Source organism: Geotrypetes seraphini, chromosome 5 (assembly GCF_902459505.1).
Source record: "Geotrypetes seraphini chromosome 5, aGeoSer1.1, whole genome shotgun sequence".
Taxonomy (NCBI): Eukaryota; Metazoa; Chordata; class Amphibia; order Gymnophiona; family Dermophiidae; genus Geotrypetes; species Geotrypetes seraphini.
The window spans coordinates 48,867,042-48,882,786 of NC_047088.1; the positions used below are offsets into that span (position 1 = coordinate 48,867,042).

Here is a 15,745-nt window from a genome sequence, read left to right on the forward strand (position 1 = left end):
ACCGTGAGAACGTGCTATTGGGCTTGATGGGACCATTGGTCTTACCCAGTAGGGCTATTCTTATGTTCCTAATGTTTATATCAATGTTTATATGTTCCTATATGTTTATATATTGACGTAGCGTATGTGACTGTACCTAAATGTTGGTGCCAGTGGTGTAGCGAGGGTGAGAGGTGCCCAGGGCGGTGGTGCCCCTGCCCCAACCTTGTCTCCGACCCCCCCTCCATCCCCGAACCCCCTGCTGTGCGTGTGCCTCTCCTTCCCTATACCTCCAGTTGTTCACCACGCGAGCAACAACTTCAATGTGCTCCTCGCAACTGCATCGGCTCTCCCTCTGACATCACTTCCTATGTGCGGATCCCGGAAGTGACGTCAGTAGGAGACTACGCAGTCACGAGGAGCACATTGAAGTTGTTACTTGTGGCGGTGAACAACTAGAGGTACGGGGAAAGGGAAGGGGGCGCAAGCGGCAGGAGGAGGAGTGAGAAGGCGAGGGGCGGAGAGGAGGAGGGGTGCAGGTGCCCACACCATGAAGGCACCTGGGGTGGATCGCCCTCGCGCTCCCCCTTACCACGCCATTGGTTGGTGCGTTAATGCTTATTTACTCTAGTGTTCTATAACAGCACCTCACTTTAGCTGAGCTGTAGAAAATTACCCCCTCAATACACAGTGTGGCGCAGTGGTTAAAGCTACAGCTTCAGTACCCTGAGGTTGTGGGTTCAAACCCATGTTGCTCCATGTGACCCTGGGCAAGTCACTTAGGCCCTCTTTTACTAAGGTGTGCTAACCTTTTAGTGCGCGCTAAACGCTAACACATGCATGTTAGTCTATGGACACGTTAGCATTTAGCGCACGCTAATCGGTTAATGCACTTTAGTAAAGGAGGGAGTTAATCTCCCCATTGCCCCAGGTACGTTAGATAGGTTGTGAGCCCACCAGGACAAAGAGGGAAAAATGCTTTAGTACCTGAATAAATTCATGTAAACCATTCTGAGCTCTCCTGGGAAAGTGGTATAGAAAATTGAATGAATCAATAAATATAATAATTCCTGTGTATGTACTTGTGATTGGTTATAAGCATTTGCACTTTTTGTCCTTATTCTTTCAGTTGATCCTCCAAATGATCTTCAGATTTTGGATCCTGGATACTTAGGTTATTTGATTATACAGTGGCATTCTCCAAGTAATTTGAGCAACTTAAGTCACTGTACAGTGAGATATAAATTACAATATCGGAGTACTGATTCCAAAAGATGGACGGTAAGGAATAATATCTTTTACCTACTCTTAAAGGGATATGATATGTATGGAAAGAATTTTCAGTTCCTTTTAGGATTATCAGACCTATATTCAATTTATTTCGCACATTTATTTTAGTGGAAAACGTTTTATGTTTTAGGATTTTTCCAAACGTAGTTTAAATTGATTTAGTACACATTAAGGGTCATAGGAGCCAGTTCTGCGGCAGACCAATGTTCAAAACCTAATGCTGACGCTAGAGTCAATTAGTGCAGGCCTAGCACCTGCAAAAATGTATGCACCATGTTCAGAAGGCTGCAGCGTGGGAAATAATGTGTGCGCCTGATCTATGCAAATAGCATGTCCTCCGCGGGTGTTTGATGAAAATGCATACCATGGTTATTATTGCTGTTGTATTTAATGTTGCTTAATAAAATAGATTTGAATTAAAAAAAAAAAAATAAAAAAAAATTAAGTCAAATGGTCCCTATCTGATGGAGAGGAGTGCAATTCAACTTCCAGTTGGGCCACCGTGAAGACCGGCTACTGGACTAGAAGGACCATTGGTTTGACCCAGTAAGGCTATTTTTATGTTCTTATGAGACCTTAACAGAGCTCTTAAGGTGCTTATATGGATTTCTTAATTGCGTGTGTAGATTGCATGTGTGTAATTGCATAGATTGATCTATACTGATTCGTCATAAGCACCTTTAGAGCTCTGATGAGGCTTCAAATCCGTTTTTAGCTACATCACGCAAAAGATATTAATTTAATAACAAAGCTCCTGAGCAGGCCACATTGGCCGAAACACTTTCGTGTCGAGCCATCGCACAGATTTCCACGATTACAGAATAAAGTTGCGCACCAACATCACTAAGGGCTCCTTTTATCAAGGCGCGGTAGGGGTTTAACATTCCAGTATATACATTGATGTATATACTGGAATATAAAATGTTATAGTGAATATGCCAGATATGCATATTGTATGAAGAAAGATTTATACAAGGAAATTAGGCCTGGCGATTTTTGATTGAGGTTATTTAATTGTCTGCCAGTTACAAATTAACCACCCAAGTTAAAGGGTGAAAGGTCAAAAGCACGCCGGGACAAAGGCGCAAGCAGACAACTGAGTGCAGCGCGGAGGCGCGCGCTGAAGAAAATTACTGTTTTTAGGGCTCCGACAGGGGGTGTGTGGGGGAGGGAACCCACTCACTTAATACAGATTGCGCCGCGTTGTGGGGTCGTTGTGGGGGGGTTTGGGGGGTTGTAACCCCCCACATTTTACTGAAAACTTCACTTTTTCCCTGTTTTTAGGGAAAAAGTTAAGTTTACAGTAAAATGTGGGGGGTTACAACCCCCCAACGCCAGCGCGATTTGTATTAAGTAAACCGGGGGTGCTCCCCAACAAAACCCCCCATCGGAGCCCCTAAAAGCAGTAATTTTCTTCGGCGCGCGCCTCCATCTTGCGCTCAGTTATCAGCGCGCGCCTTTGTCTTCCGCGTTGTTGTCTATGAACCAGTTGAAGTGACAAATCATGAGTAGGGTTTCTAAAATAAATACCCAGAGTAATGAATGTGAAAGCATGTTCATCCTCCTGCACCAATCAAGCTACTCTTATGATGTCTCCTGCTGTATAAAGCTGGCAAAAGCTCAGGAAAATTCATGTATAGTTGAACGTCAGCGCTCAGTTTATCAAGCATGACCCAGAACATTTACGAAATATAAAGAAATCAATGTGTAGATTAGATGCACTTATTTTTCTTATCTTTATTATGTTGTCTGTCATTGTCCAGGACTAAGTACAAAATATTAAAATCAATAGAAAAACATCAATTGAAAAGATACAACAGTACTACTTTATGCAAGGTTGTTTATCTTGACAGCAAAATACAACTTCCCTTCCCAAATAAAATTAACAGAACAACCTCAACAGATATTTGGCTATAATATTGTACCATGCTAAATGCTCTTAGGGACAGAGCTGAAATGCATAATATTAGATGGAGCTGGGAAATACTAGTTTACACATCCTTATTATTATTATTTTTAAAAACTGTTTTACAGAGTGTGGCATAGTAGTTAGAGCTACTGCCTCAGCACCCTGAGTTTGTGGGTTCAAACCCCCTGCTGTTCCCTGGGCAACCCAGCGGCTGTTCTGAATGGTAAAAGCTTAGCTTTAGTTTAAGTTCCCCTGACCTTGATAAAGTCAAGTGAAACATATCGGGACGGGGAATCATTCATTAAAAAAGCTAAGTTAGAAACTTATTTATTACAATAGTTTTCTAAAAATGAAATAGGGAAAACTTTAGTATGAGAGAGTAGAAAACTAATTAAAAAAAAAAAACACATCTAAAATGCTGTACTGGGAATGATGAAGAACCACACCACCTTGAGCTTATTAACCCGAGTGGAAATCTGAACCCCCCTTATAGTACTATGCATTGTGTCTTGAAAGAAAAGAAAATAATTCAGCGCACTGTTAGTTTTGTGGGGATTTATTATAAGTTTGCGCTGATTGGACAAATAGTGTTTCCTGGGCAAGTCACTTAATCCTCCATTGCCCCAGGTACATTCGATTGTGAGCCCACCTGGACAGATAGGAAAAATGCTTGAAGTACCTGTATGTAAACCGCTTTGAGTGTGGTTGTATACCTAGAAAAAGTTGGTATACATATTCCAATCCCTTCCCCTTCTTTGTGCTCTTTTCAGACTCATCCTCAGCACTATTCCAGGATCAGCAGAGCTTACTGCATTAATGGCAGCTGCCTTTCGCCCTTCTTAGATCTTGACTAGATCTACTTTCTGTGATATTACTGGCCACTATCACACAAGAGCCTTGAGTTGAAACTCCTGCACACATAACACATGGTGCTACAACCTAAGCCAAGGGGACAGTCCTTTAAATAACTTTTCCTTGGTGACTAAACAGAGCTTTTGCGTAATTCTTCGTTGCCAAGCATGGTGAACTCCTTTAATGAGTGAGTTCCATCATCCAATGGCGCTGAGGTGGAGTAGCTTTCCCAGAGCACAGAAAGAACTAGAAAAATCTTACTGTGTACAAGTGTTTGAGTGCCTTGCATACCTGCCCAAGGAACACACAGTTTTCTTTTCACCTACCAACCAGATGTGTTCGAGTGCCTTGTATACCTGCCCAAGGAACTCACAGTTTCCTTTTCACCTACCAACCAGATGTGTTTGAGTGCCTTGCATAACTGCCCAAGGAACTTACAGTTTCCTTTTCACCTACCAACCAGATGTGTTCGAGTGCCTTGCATACCTGCCAAGCTACTCACATTTTTCTTTTCACCTACTAACCAAGTTTCCAAGTTTATTTAAAATTTCTTATACCGCTCATCAGACTTCTGAGCGGTGTACAATAATAAAATCTATCAACATCATACATAAAAATCAATGTTAAAACTTAACAAAGGGGGGAGTTAATTTAAAAGACAAGAAACCAAGACAAACAGGAACGAAAGGCAAAAGGGAGAACTATAAAATTTTTCTAAGAAAAGAAAACAAATAAGGGTCAAACAATAGGTGGGGAAATGAGCTCTCTAGGGAGAGAAAGAGAAGGTGAGCCCTTAAAAGGGCATTTATATTTCAAAAGCATCCTGAAATAGAAATGTTTTTAATTTCATCTTAAAATGGAATAAAGATGTTTCTTCACGCAGATAATTGGATGTGGAGTTCAAGAGGGATGGTGCTGTTACTGCAAAATTATTTGAACTCATAATGTTTATATACGCCACGGATGGGATTTTAAGGAAATTTCGGGTCATTGAGTGGAGGACTTTGGAGGGACAGTAAGGAATGAGAAAGCTATTAATGAATTCTGGTTGGTTATTTAGATGGGCTTTAAATGTAAGTAGAAGGATTTTGTAACTAATTCTGTGATCTACTGATATCTACTGCTCTTTATGCAAAAAGGGGGGGGAACATGATTGTATTTTTTTGCATTGTATATGATTTTTACAGCTGTATTTTGCACTATCTGAAGGCGCCTTATTTCTTTTTTTGTTATGCCCTTATAGAGGGCGTTGCAATACTCTATGCATGAGATTACTGAAGAGTGGATGAGTGTATTCAAGGAAGAAGGTTCCAGTAACTTTGCGAGAGATCTTATTATTCTCAGTTGGTGGAAACAGCATTGAACTACATTACTAATGTGAAGATGATAGTTGAATTTGTTATCAAAGGTGACTCCAAGCAGTTTTAGGGAAGTAACGATTTTTAATGGGCGAAAATCCGAGTTTGAGAGGTGTCTGAACTGACATTCCTAGTTTGGTAGGGAAGATCATTACCTTGGACTTTTCGATGTTAAGTGATAACATGTTGGAATCTAGCCATGTTTCAACTTTTTCTAATTTCTGATTAATGATTGTTACCTCGTCCGGGTTACTGAGATCGATGGGGTGAATTAGTTGAACGTCATCAGCGTAGGCGAACATTGTAAAGCCAATGGATTGGCCTAGTGTTAATAATTGTGCCATAAAGATGTTAAAAGAGTAATGGTGACAAAACTGAGCCTTGGGGGATGCCATGTTTATTGTGAAAAAGATCTGAAGAGGTGTCGTTAAATGTTACCTTGGATGCTCTGTCGGTGAAGAAGGAGGAAAATCATTCCATCACCTGGTCCAGATGTGTTTGAGTGCCTTGCATACCTGCCCAAGGAACTCACATTTTTCTTTTTACCTACCAGCCAGAAGTATAGGTAGCTCATTCGATGCCTCTGCTTTTTGTATTTGTTCCACAGCAACGTATTCTCTGTTTTCTTTCTTTCTTTTTTTCAGTGTTATATTTATAAATTCAAACACTGAAACAATGAGAATAAAAGTTTCAGATATAGATCTACAGCAAACCAATAATGAGAGAAAGAAAAACACCATAAATCTCTTTGAGAGAGATATAAGATCGATAGAAGGCAGAACATAAAATTCAGAGGCAGCAGCAGGTAAATTACTGTGCATCATTGGGGAAGACAGGTGGAAGAATAATTTATTCTTCCCAAGTCTTACTAAGTATCTTCACATGGTGACCCTGTCATACAAAATACTGTATAGCAAATTTCAGCAAAGCAACACCACTATTGAAGTATAGCAAGAAAGAAAAGAATGCATTTGCACAGTAAGGGACATATGCAAACTGATTTGAATGCTTTCATCTTGCTAGCAATGCCCCATTTGTAAACAAGAGGAGAGGTGTTAAGTGTTGTGCTTTCTATTAGTAATATTTTAGTAGTATTTTATTGGTTTTAGAACATAAGAGCATAAGAAGTTGCCTCCGCTGGGTCAGACCAGAGGTCCATCGCGCCCAGCAGTCCGTTCCCGCAGCGGCCCATTAGGTCCATGACCTGTAAGGTGATCCTTGTCTAAATCCTTTAATCCCCCTTGTCCTTCTATCTATACCCTTTCATAACCTATCTCTACCTCTATCTAGAGAAAATGAAATTCTAAAAGAATGGTAAATCTATTAGTTAAGAACATCCTAAACATTTTTCAGTAATAATACACATGTTGCTTTTTAGGGGAACAATGGTTAAAGCTACAGCCTCAACACCCTGAGGTTGTGTGTTCAAACCCATACTGCTCCTTTTAACCCTAGGCAAGTCACTTAATCCCCTCATTGGCCCAGGTACATTAGATAGATTGTGAGCCCACCAGGACAGACAGGGAAAAATGCTTGAGTACTTGAATAAATTCATATAAACTGTTCTGAGCTCCCCTGGGAGAACCATATAGACAACTGAATAAATAAATAGTTTGAAAAGTTTCAGCCTCTGATAACCAGAGCTGGTATTGTGACATCATAATGTCTCATTCCACCAATGCCTAAGAGCCAACAAAATCAGTGATGTCACAATGGCTTCATTGGCCTATACTTGGCTCACTTCTACTACACTTTGATTTCTAGAGTGGTGCAGTGGTTAAAGCTAAAGCCTCAGCACCCTGAGGTTGTGGATTCAAACCCACACTGCTGCTTGTAGCCATGGGTAAGCCACTTAATAGACAGATAGATTGTGAGCTGGCCAGGACAAACAGGGAAAAATGCTTGAGTACCTGAACAGTGGCATAGTGAGGAGGGCAGTCTGCCCCAGGCATCATATTGGTGGGGGCGCTGGCACCCCTCCTCCTCTCTACCTCTTTCCACTCCTCTCCTCGCTACGCGCGCTCCTTTCCCTTTTCCCGTACCTCTAATTGTTCACCAAGTGCTTGTACGTGGTGAGCGTATTGTCGGGGCAGCAGCTGGCTTGGCTCAGGAGAGGAGCGGTCGTGCGCATGCTCGCACAGGATGGCGGGCCGGCTTGGATGGGGAGCCGGGAGGCGCTGACGGACAGCAGAGGCATCGACCGAAGCAGGAGGGCAGCCACACAGGGACCCCAAGGGAAGGAAGCCACCACGCTGAAAGCGCTGCTGCACCCACAGGCAGGTACCCACCATTGCTGAGAGCTCGTTTATCGGGGCGGTGCTCGGTTTGTGAGACAAAAGTTTGCTGAGTGTTTTGCTCGTCTTGCAAAACACTTGCAAACCGCGTTACTCGCAAACCGAGGTTCCACTGTATATAATATGGAAAGCCAAAACCTTATTGTTTTGCAGTTCACCTATTCCTAAGTGTTACAAGTCCCTGGAGGGCAGTAATCTAATATCAGACACAATTAGGTTATTTATTGTTGATAGTTCATAAAAATACATTTCATAACACACAACTGTGAATCATAATGTATTAAGGGAATAATTTCTACATAGCAAAAATCATGCATTATTTTATCGTAGCCTACATTATTTCACTTCAGCACGAGTTACGTGTATCTAAATGCGTGAATAACCCCTCATTATTGTGTAAACTGAATAACACATCTGCTCCTTTGGGCTTCTAGCTCGATTGAAACCAGGGCTGGACTCCGATACCTTGAGTCTGCCTAATATCAGCATTTGCAGATTTATGCCTGTCTAATAAAAGGTGATATTTAGCACAACAATTTGTATTCTTGGGAACATATTCATAAAACTTGCAAAAACTTTTTAGCATGAATATTCTAAAAAAAAAAAAAAAAAGTAATGATAGTGTAAAATATCACTTAATATTCAGTCCACTACATTCTCTTTTAGTGCAAATGCGTAAAAATTGACACGGAAATGCTATTAGAATGCACATTAATTCATAACCAGGCAGCTTCTATGCATTAATAATGTCCGAGCATAGTCTTCTGCATACAAAACTGAGTTTGCAATGTTTTCTTTCTGAAAACCAATACGAAATTATGTTAGTACAAGAGGGCACTGAAGGTTAAGGAGGGAACATATATCTGAAACCCAGGGAAGGAGGTACAAGAAGAAAAAAATTCTTGAAAAATAAAATTTAGAACCAAAGCATATATCTTTGATGTTTACTCAGGAGTAGATGAAGTAGCAGCAGAAAAAAAAACCTTGATAAATCCTGGTGCATTCTCCCCATTGATGACAGGGAGTGAAAGTTGCCAGTCACGAGTCAGGACACTAGCATATGACCATTATCCTCTGTCCCCTCCTCCCAACCACTGATTATCCTGTAGTGTTGTGGTAGCAATAGCACAATAAAAGCTGTTTGTGTTGAAGACTCGACAATTGTACTGATCTTTGGACAGATTAATCACAGCAATGATTGTTACCATATATTGGAAAAAGTGACTTCAGGTGGCAACCAACAAGTTTCCAAGTTTATTTAATCTTTGATATACCGTTTATCAAAAACATACCTAAATGGTTTACAATTATCACAATATTGTTAAAATAAAATATAAACTTCAAAGTAAAAAAAGTGGTGGTGGTGGGGGGGGGGGGGGGGGGGAACGACAAAACAAATAGCCTTACTGGAATAAAAAGGAAAAATGGGAAATGGTAAGAGCTTAAATACAATGAAAAAATAAAATGTTAAAAGGAAGGGAAGAAACGGAAGGGCTTTAGCACACTGGGTTAGGCTATCTAAGGGGGCTGTGGGCTAGAGATGGAAAGACTGGAGATGGCTATCCAACCTTGAGCATGCTTCTTTTCAACTGAGTGCTACTGAGGTTGTCAACTGATGAAGAAGAGTGTGGGGCAGTGGTTAAAGCTATAGCCTCAGCACCCTGAGGTTTGGGGGTTCAAATCCACGCTGCTCCTTGTGACTCTGGGAAAGTCACTTAATCCCCCCATTGCCCCATGTACATTAGATAGAGTGTGAGCCCACTAGGACAGGCAGGGAAAGCCGCTTGAGTCAGTGGCATACCAAGGGGGGGGGGAGGTCCGCCCCGGGTGCAAGGCCCGAGGGGGTGTACAGCTGGCCACTTACCGGGGAATAGGCTGCTGCTGGGGAAAGGCTGCCATTGCCGTCATCAGAAAGAAGCTGGTGCCGAATTCTCCCTCCCTGCTGCTTCTCTTCCCCGAGCCGAGCAGCTCTAGCCATCCGACATCAATTCTGACGTCGGAGAGGACGTTCTGGGCCAGCCAATCTCTGCCTGGCTGGCCCGGAACGTCCTCTCTGACGTTAGAATTGACGTCGGGCAGCCAGAGTTGGTCGGCCCGCAGGAAAAGAAGGAGGGTGAATTCGGCGCCGGCCTGTTTCCGATGGCCAGTGGCAGCCTTTCCCTGGTGGTGGTGGCAGCATGGTTGTGGTAGCGGCGGTGGCATGGGGGAGGGAAGGGAGAAAGAAAGAATGGGGGGGTGAGCCAGGGAGCCAGAAAGAAAGCAAGAGGGGGGGAACAGGGATCCAGAAAGAAAGAAAGGGGGCAAGGTGAAAGAAAGAAAAAAATGGGGCATGCGGAAAGAGAGAGAAAGACAGACATAGAGAAAGAAAGGGGGCATGGAGAGAGAAAGAAAGAAGGGGGCAGGGTGAAAAAAGAAATGGGGTACGGAGAGAGAGAGAAAGACAGACATACAGAAAGAAAGGGGGCATGGAGAGAGAAAGAAAGAAGGGGACAGGATGAAACAAAGAAAAAGTTGGGGGAGGGAATGAAGTCTGGAGGAGAGGAAGCATACCGGAGGCTGATAGAAGGGAAGAAATATTGGATGCACAGTCAGAAGAATAAAGTGCAACAAGAGACTGGATGAAATTACCAAACAAAGGTAGGAAAAATGGTTTTATTTTCAATTTAGTGATCAAAATGTGTCCGTTTTGAGAATTTATATATGCTGTCTATATTTTGCACTATGGGCCCCTTTTACTAAACTGCAATAGCAGTTTTTAGCACAGGGAGAGTCGAGAGCAGCGTGGGGCATTCAGCGCAGCTCCCTGCGCTAAAAAACGCTATCGCAATTTAATAAAAAGGGAGGGGGTATATTTGTCTATTTTTCTATAGTGTTACTGAGATGACATTGCATAAAGTCATCTGCCTTGACCTCTTTGAAAATCCGCAGAATATAAATGATAATTAACATTTTCTCTGCGTACAATGTGCTTTGTGTTTTTAAAATTTTATTGTTGGTAGATCATTTTGACTTGGCCACGAAGGTAACGGGGAGGGAGGGAGGGGAGCTGCTGAAAGACATCTAGTAATCCTTGCAGGCTTGACTGCAGGGAATTATTTTTGTAAAATCATGTTTTGTTATGTGACTGGCATTATTTAGACTTTAATTTCTATGAATGAATAGAATGAAAATGATATAAAATTACTTGCTTGTTTTTATGTGCGTGCGCTGAAGGAAAGTGGAGAGAGAGTGGGCTGAGAACGCTGAAGGGAAATGGGGAAGAGAGAGTGGGGAGAAGATGTTGATTTATAAATTGACAATTGTACAGAATATTGTTTCTTTTTATACTTTAATATAATAAGTTCAATATAAAACAATTTGAGGCTTGTGTGGATGGAATCAGGTGGTTTGTGGGGATGAGGACCGAGCTTACGGGGGATTAGTCCAATAAAATGGTATTTTCATATTTCTCATTATTTGTTTTATTTTTATTTGTTAATTTGTAAAGTGGTGATTGTTATGTATCAGTTTTTCAAATTTACATCTACTGTCTTTATATTTTGCACAGTATTAGAGGACATGTATTACTATTTTTGTGGTGTTGTGGTGTTGCATTGTATGCAGAGTCTGGTTTCTTGGTAGTTCAGTTTAACTTTTGTCTACATATTTCTATTTTTAGTTTGTAATTATTCCATATTGGGCAAAGGTGTATCTGTCTGTGTGTATGAAAGGGACATGGCTTTCTGATAGCATCGACTGTACTGGATCAATTGACTGTGCAGGATCTGGTTTGTTTAGTTTTACAATGTATGTGTTGGTGTTCTAGTGCTCACTGAAGTGTTTAAGATGCTGCCTTTTCCTAGGTACACTCTTGTTGTGCGATATGTAGATTGTTACTAAAAATCATATTTTTCATATAGATGGGGGGGGTGTGTGTCAAAAAATGATGGGCCCCGGGTGTCACATATGCTAGGTACGCCACTGGCTTGAGTATCTGAATAAATTCATGTAAACCATTCTGAAGTCTTCTGGCCCTGATATTTATCTTAGTCTAGAAAAGCATGTATCTCCTCTCTTGCTAGTCCTTGTGAGATATGGTGGAGCTGTCTGTGTCACAGAATGATGACATGGCTGGAAGCCTTGGAGCCACAACTGAAAACTTAAGCTGTTAAGTTTGGCTGGAAATAAAGTTTAGGAGCCTAAGTTATGTACTTAAAATAAAGAGTGTTTTTAGAATATTTTTGACACGGAATCATACTGTTCTGTGAATAAGCAGTCAAGAACCACTGTATTGGAGTGGGGGCAGGATCAAGCCTGCTGGAAAGGAGGCGGAGTTGAAAGATGAGTGATGTCATTGTGCAAGCAACTTGCAGGTTCAGATGCATAACTCTAGCGTTCAGGACCACTAGATACATCTGCAAGAAAGAAGATTATCGAGGTAAGAACCTAATCTTTTTTTTAATGAATTCTTTTAAAAGTTTATTTATTAGATTGTCCCTCTTCCATAAATTAAATACCCCAAAAAAATGAAAAAAAGATAAGCGCACAGATGACAAGGAGCAGCCTGTAGCATGGTGCATGGCTTGGATATTTGTCTGTGCTCAGATTTGAAAATAGAGCCTCTTATTTTCTCATTGCATCCTGTTGTTTTTACTTCAAACCAGGGAGTGATTACCAAAAATTTACAATATAGTGCTGGATTTGACCTAAACACAGGTGTTGTGGCCAAAATACAGACTCTTTTAAAGGGGCCGTGCACAAATGAGTCTGAAATTCAGAGCAAATCGATTGAGACCACTTTCTGGCCTTCTTTACAAGGTAAGAAGTAAGCCCTAGTATATAATGTTCACTTATAACGCAAACTGTTCCTAATAATGCACCTTAAGTAGCAAATTCTAGACATGGCACTCAAAATTGCATGCATGTGCCCAAATTTGTATGCACATTTTCATTGCATGATGAGCCAATTAGCAGCAACAATCAATCAATTATTAGCGCTGACAACAATTTGAATTTATGCGTGCATCTCTGTAGTCCGAATTCTATAAAGATGTGCATGTAATTATTACACACAGATCTAAACAAGGGCCTGTCACCATGGGGGAGGCATGGGTAGGAATCGTCATGCCCAGAATTGAGTGTGGATTCTGGAACTAAGCACAATTCTGTAAAGGGCACCCGACTCAGAATGCCGTTTATAGAATAACACCTAGTGCTTATTTTTTCAGCACTTAGATCTGGGTGCCATTTCCTAAATCTGACCCAAAATGTAAAATGTATTTACAAAGTAATATGAGGGGCTGCTGTAAAGTTCTCAGTCCAACCAACAAAGTTGGGGCAGTTTCCTTTGAAGGGTTGGATCGCTGGTAGAGTTGCTGCCTCTCTCCAGAGGTAGTGAGATCAAACCCCAATACTGCTCCTTGTGACCCTGGGCAAGTCACTTAATCCTCCAGTACCCACTGATTTGAATGTCAAAGCAACAAAAAGGCAGTTTATAAGTCCCCATTCCCTTTCCTTTTCCATTTTTTTTCATTCCGTCAGAAAAATGTGGAATGAAAAAGGTGGAAAATCACTTGGACTAAGGGCCAGATTCTCAATGCAGTGCTTTAAGTTACACAGTGGTAGCTGCCCTAGTGCTGCCTAACCTAATTGGTTTAATTGGGTTTAAGTGGCATGATAATTGGTTGCACCATTAAAACCCAATTAAAAACTCATCAAAAAAGTCCCACTGTGTGGCCTACCTGATCAGTGCTTTGGTCCATGGTGCCTACTAGCATTTAGCGATGCTGAAGGCTGGTAGTGGACATGATTAAGGCGGTGCTTGCCTTTAGCATCACTAGGCGATGACCGTGATTCATGAAGGGCCCTAAGCCTGTAGACTTGTGAAAACCTGGCCTATATTTGCATAAGAACATAAGAATTGCCATACTGGTACAGACCCAAGGTCCATCAAGCCTGATATCCTGTTTCCAACAGTGGCCAACCTAGGTCCCAAGTACCTTGCTAGATCCTAAGTAGTAAAACAGATTTTATGCTGCTTATCCTAGAAATAAGCAGTGGATTTCCAAGTTTCCAAGTTTTATTTAAAATTTGATATACCACCTAAAAAAATTGTCTAAGCGGCAATGGCGTACTAAGAGGGCAGCGGGGGGGGGGGGGGGGGCGTTCCTCCCTGGGTGCAGCCCACCCTGGGTGCAGCCTTAGGGGGAGTGCACAGCCAGCCAGGTCCGATCAGCCTGCCTCTCCCCGACGTCAATTCTGCCGTCGGATAGGAAGTTTGGGCCAGCCAATCGCTGCCTAGCTGGGCGGAACTTCCCCTCCGACGGCAGAATTGATGTCGGGGAGAGGGGAAGGCTGGTCGGCCCGATGCAGGGAAGACGAGCTTGGGTTGGCGGTGGCTTTAGAAGGGCAAACAAATGTGTCACTGAAAAATAAAAAGGAGGCCAGAACTGGGTCACTGAAGGCAGCATGTTTACTTCATTCATGCTGCCGGTGGCCTGAAGAGTTGCAGCAGTGCTGCTGGGAAGAACAATGAGCAAGCACCGGATCCTGCCGGGGGTGGGGGGGAGAAATAGCATGGGGAGGGTAAGAGAGATGCTGGAACGCGGGGATGGGGAGAAAAGATGCCAGACATCCAAGGGAAGCAAGGGAAGGGGCTGATAGAGATGACAGACCACGGGAGGGAGGGAGGAAGGAAAGGGGGGAAGAAAGATTGGCTGCACAGTCAGAAGAAGAAGAAAGTGCAACCAGAGACTCATGAAATCACCAGACAACAAGGTAGAAAAAATGATTTTATTTTAAATTTAGTGATCAAAATGTGTCTGAATTTATATCTGCTCTCTTTATTTTGCACTATGGCCCCCCTTTTACTAAACCACAATAGCGGTTTTTAGCGCAGGGAGCATATAAGCGTTGAAAGCAGCCCTGAGCATTCAGCGCAGCTCCCTGCGCTAAAAACTGCTATTGTGCTTTAGTAAAAAGGGAGGGGGGTATTTGTCTATTTTTGTATGGTTGTTACTGAGGTGACAGTGCATAGAGTCATTGAAAAGGATTAGGTCCCAATTCCTGCCCCATTCTTTCTCTGCCATTTGGAAGACAGGTGCACTCAGGGACATATTGTAGAGGCAAGAAATGATCTCCAAAACATGTCCAAATTTTATTATGAGTTTCACATCTTTTATATCATTCTAAATGAATCAGTGTTGTCAGCATGTGACGTAAACACAAACCATATATGGACACAGGTCACATGAAACTTTAAAGACATCAGCATTTCTTCTATCTGGAGATTGGAGTCCAAAAGGTCAGAAAAACCTTGGGCCAACAAAACTTCTTAACTAAATCTGTTTGCAAATACGGCTTATAAAAACAATTGAATTCACTTCACAACATCTCTGTTCAAACATAAATGTCCTTGTACTCTCTTCAAAGAAGGAAAGACAAACAGGGTCTGGCTTTACAGCTTTAAACAACATATGCCTAAGGAAAATTACCAAGATTCATGATACGTGTCCCTTCAATCCCCTCTTACATCATGAAAATGATGTCATAAATACACAGCATGAGCTGGAAGGGAGTGATACTCTAGATATGTCTCTCGAGGAGGGTTTTTTTAGGAGCTGTAATACGAATAACACAGTACATGAGCAGTCAAGACAAGAGTGCAGATAATAATAGAGATTATAACAATAAAAAGGTCTTTTACCCAACCCTGCATTCAACTAAAGTGCTGATCCCAAGAATTAGATAAATCAGAGTTACATTTGAGCTCAGCAAAGTGGTCTGCTAATTTCTGAATGGCCATAGGAGGACCTATATTGTCAGAAAGAAAAGTACAACAGCTTAAAGTACTGGGAAGAATTTAACAGAATTCTCAGCTAGAATCATATCTAGGGCCATATGATTTAACCATCTGAGAAGTGGAGCCTAATTAATCAATAATACCTTGCAAGGCATCCCTAGAGTAGTTCACAAAGCGTTGCTGATTATAATAAATTTAACTAATCTGATCAACATTCTTATTAATAATAATAAAGGGAATAAGGAACTCAAACCCAGCCTTAACCTGAGCTCAGGCCTTAAAT

At 41.8% G+C, this 15,745-nt stretch overlaps 1 protein-coding gene across 5 annotated transcripts in view; it reads left to right on the plus strand.

Annotated features, from left to right (window-relative positions):
• The window catches only part of IL13RA2 (interleukin 13 receptor subunit alpha 2), a 94,172-nt gene that overhangs the window by 24,049 nt on the left and 54,378 nt on the right, over positions 1-15,745 (plus strand). For all 5 annotated transcript variants that reach the window (XR_004539414.1, XM_033944232.1, XM_033944234.1 and 2 more), the window contains exons 3-4: positions 1,109-1,260; positions 12,326-12,479. Coding sequence is in view for 4 of the 5 variants with exons in the window: in XM_033944232.1 (XP_033800123.1) it covers positions 1,109-1,260; positions 12,326-12,479 (306 nt within the window). In the remaining variant the exon portion in view is untranslated. The remainder of the gene's footprint in view (positions 1-1,108; positions 1,261-12,325; positions 12,480-15,745) is intronic.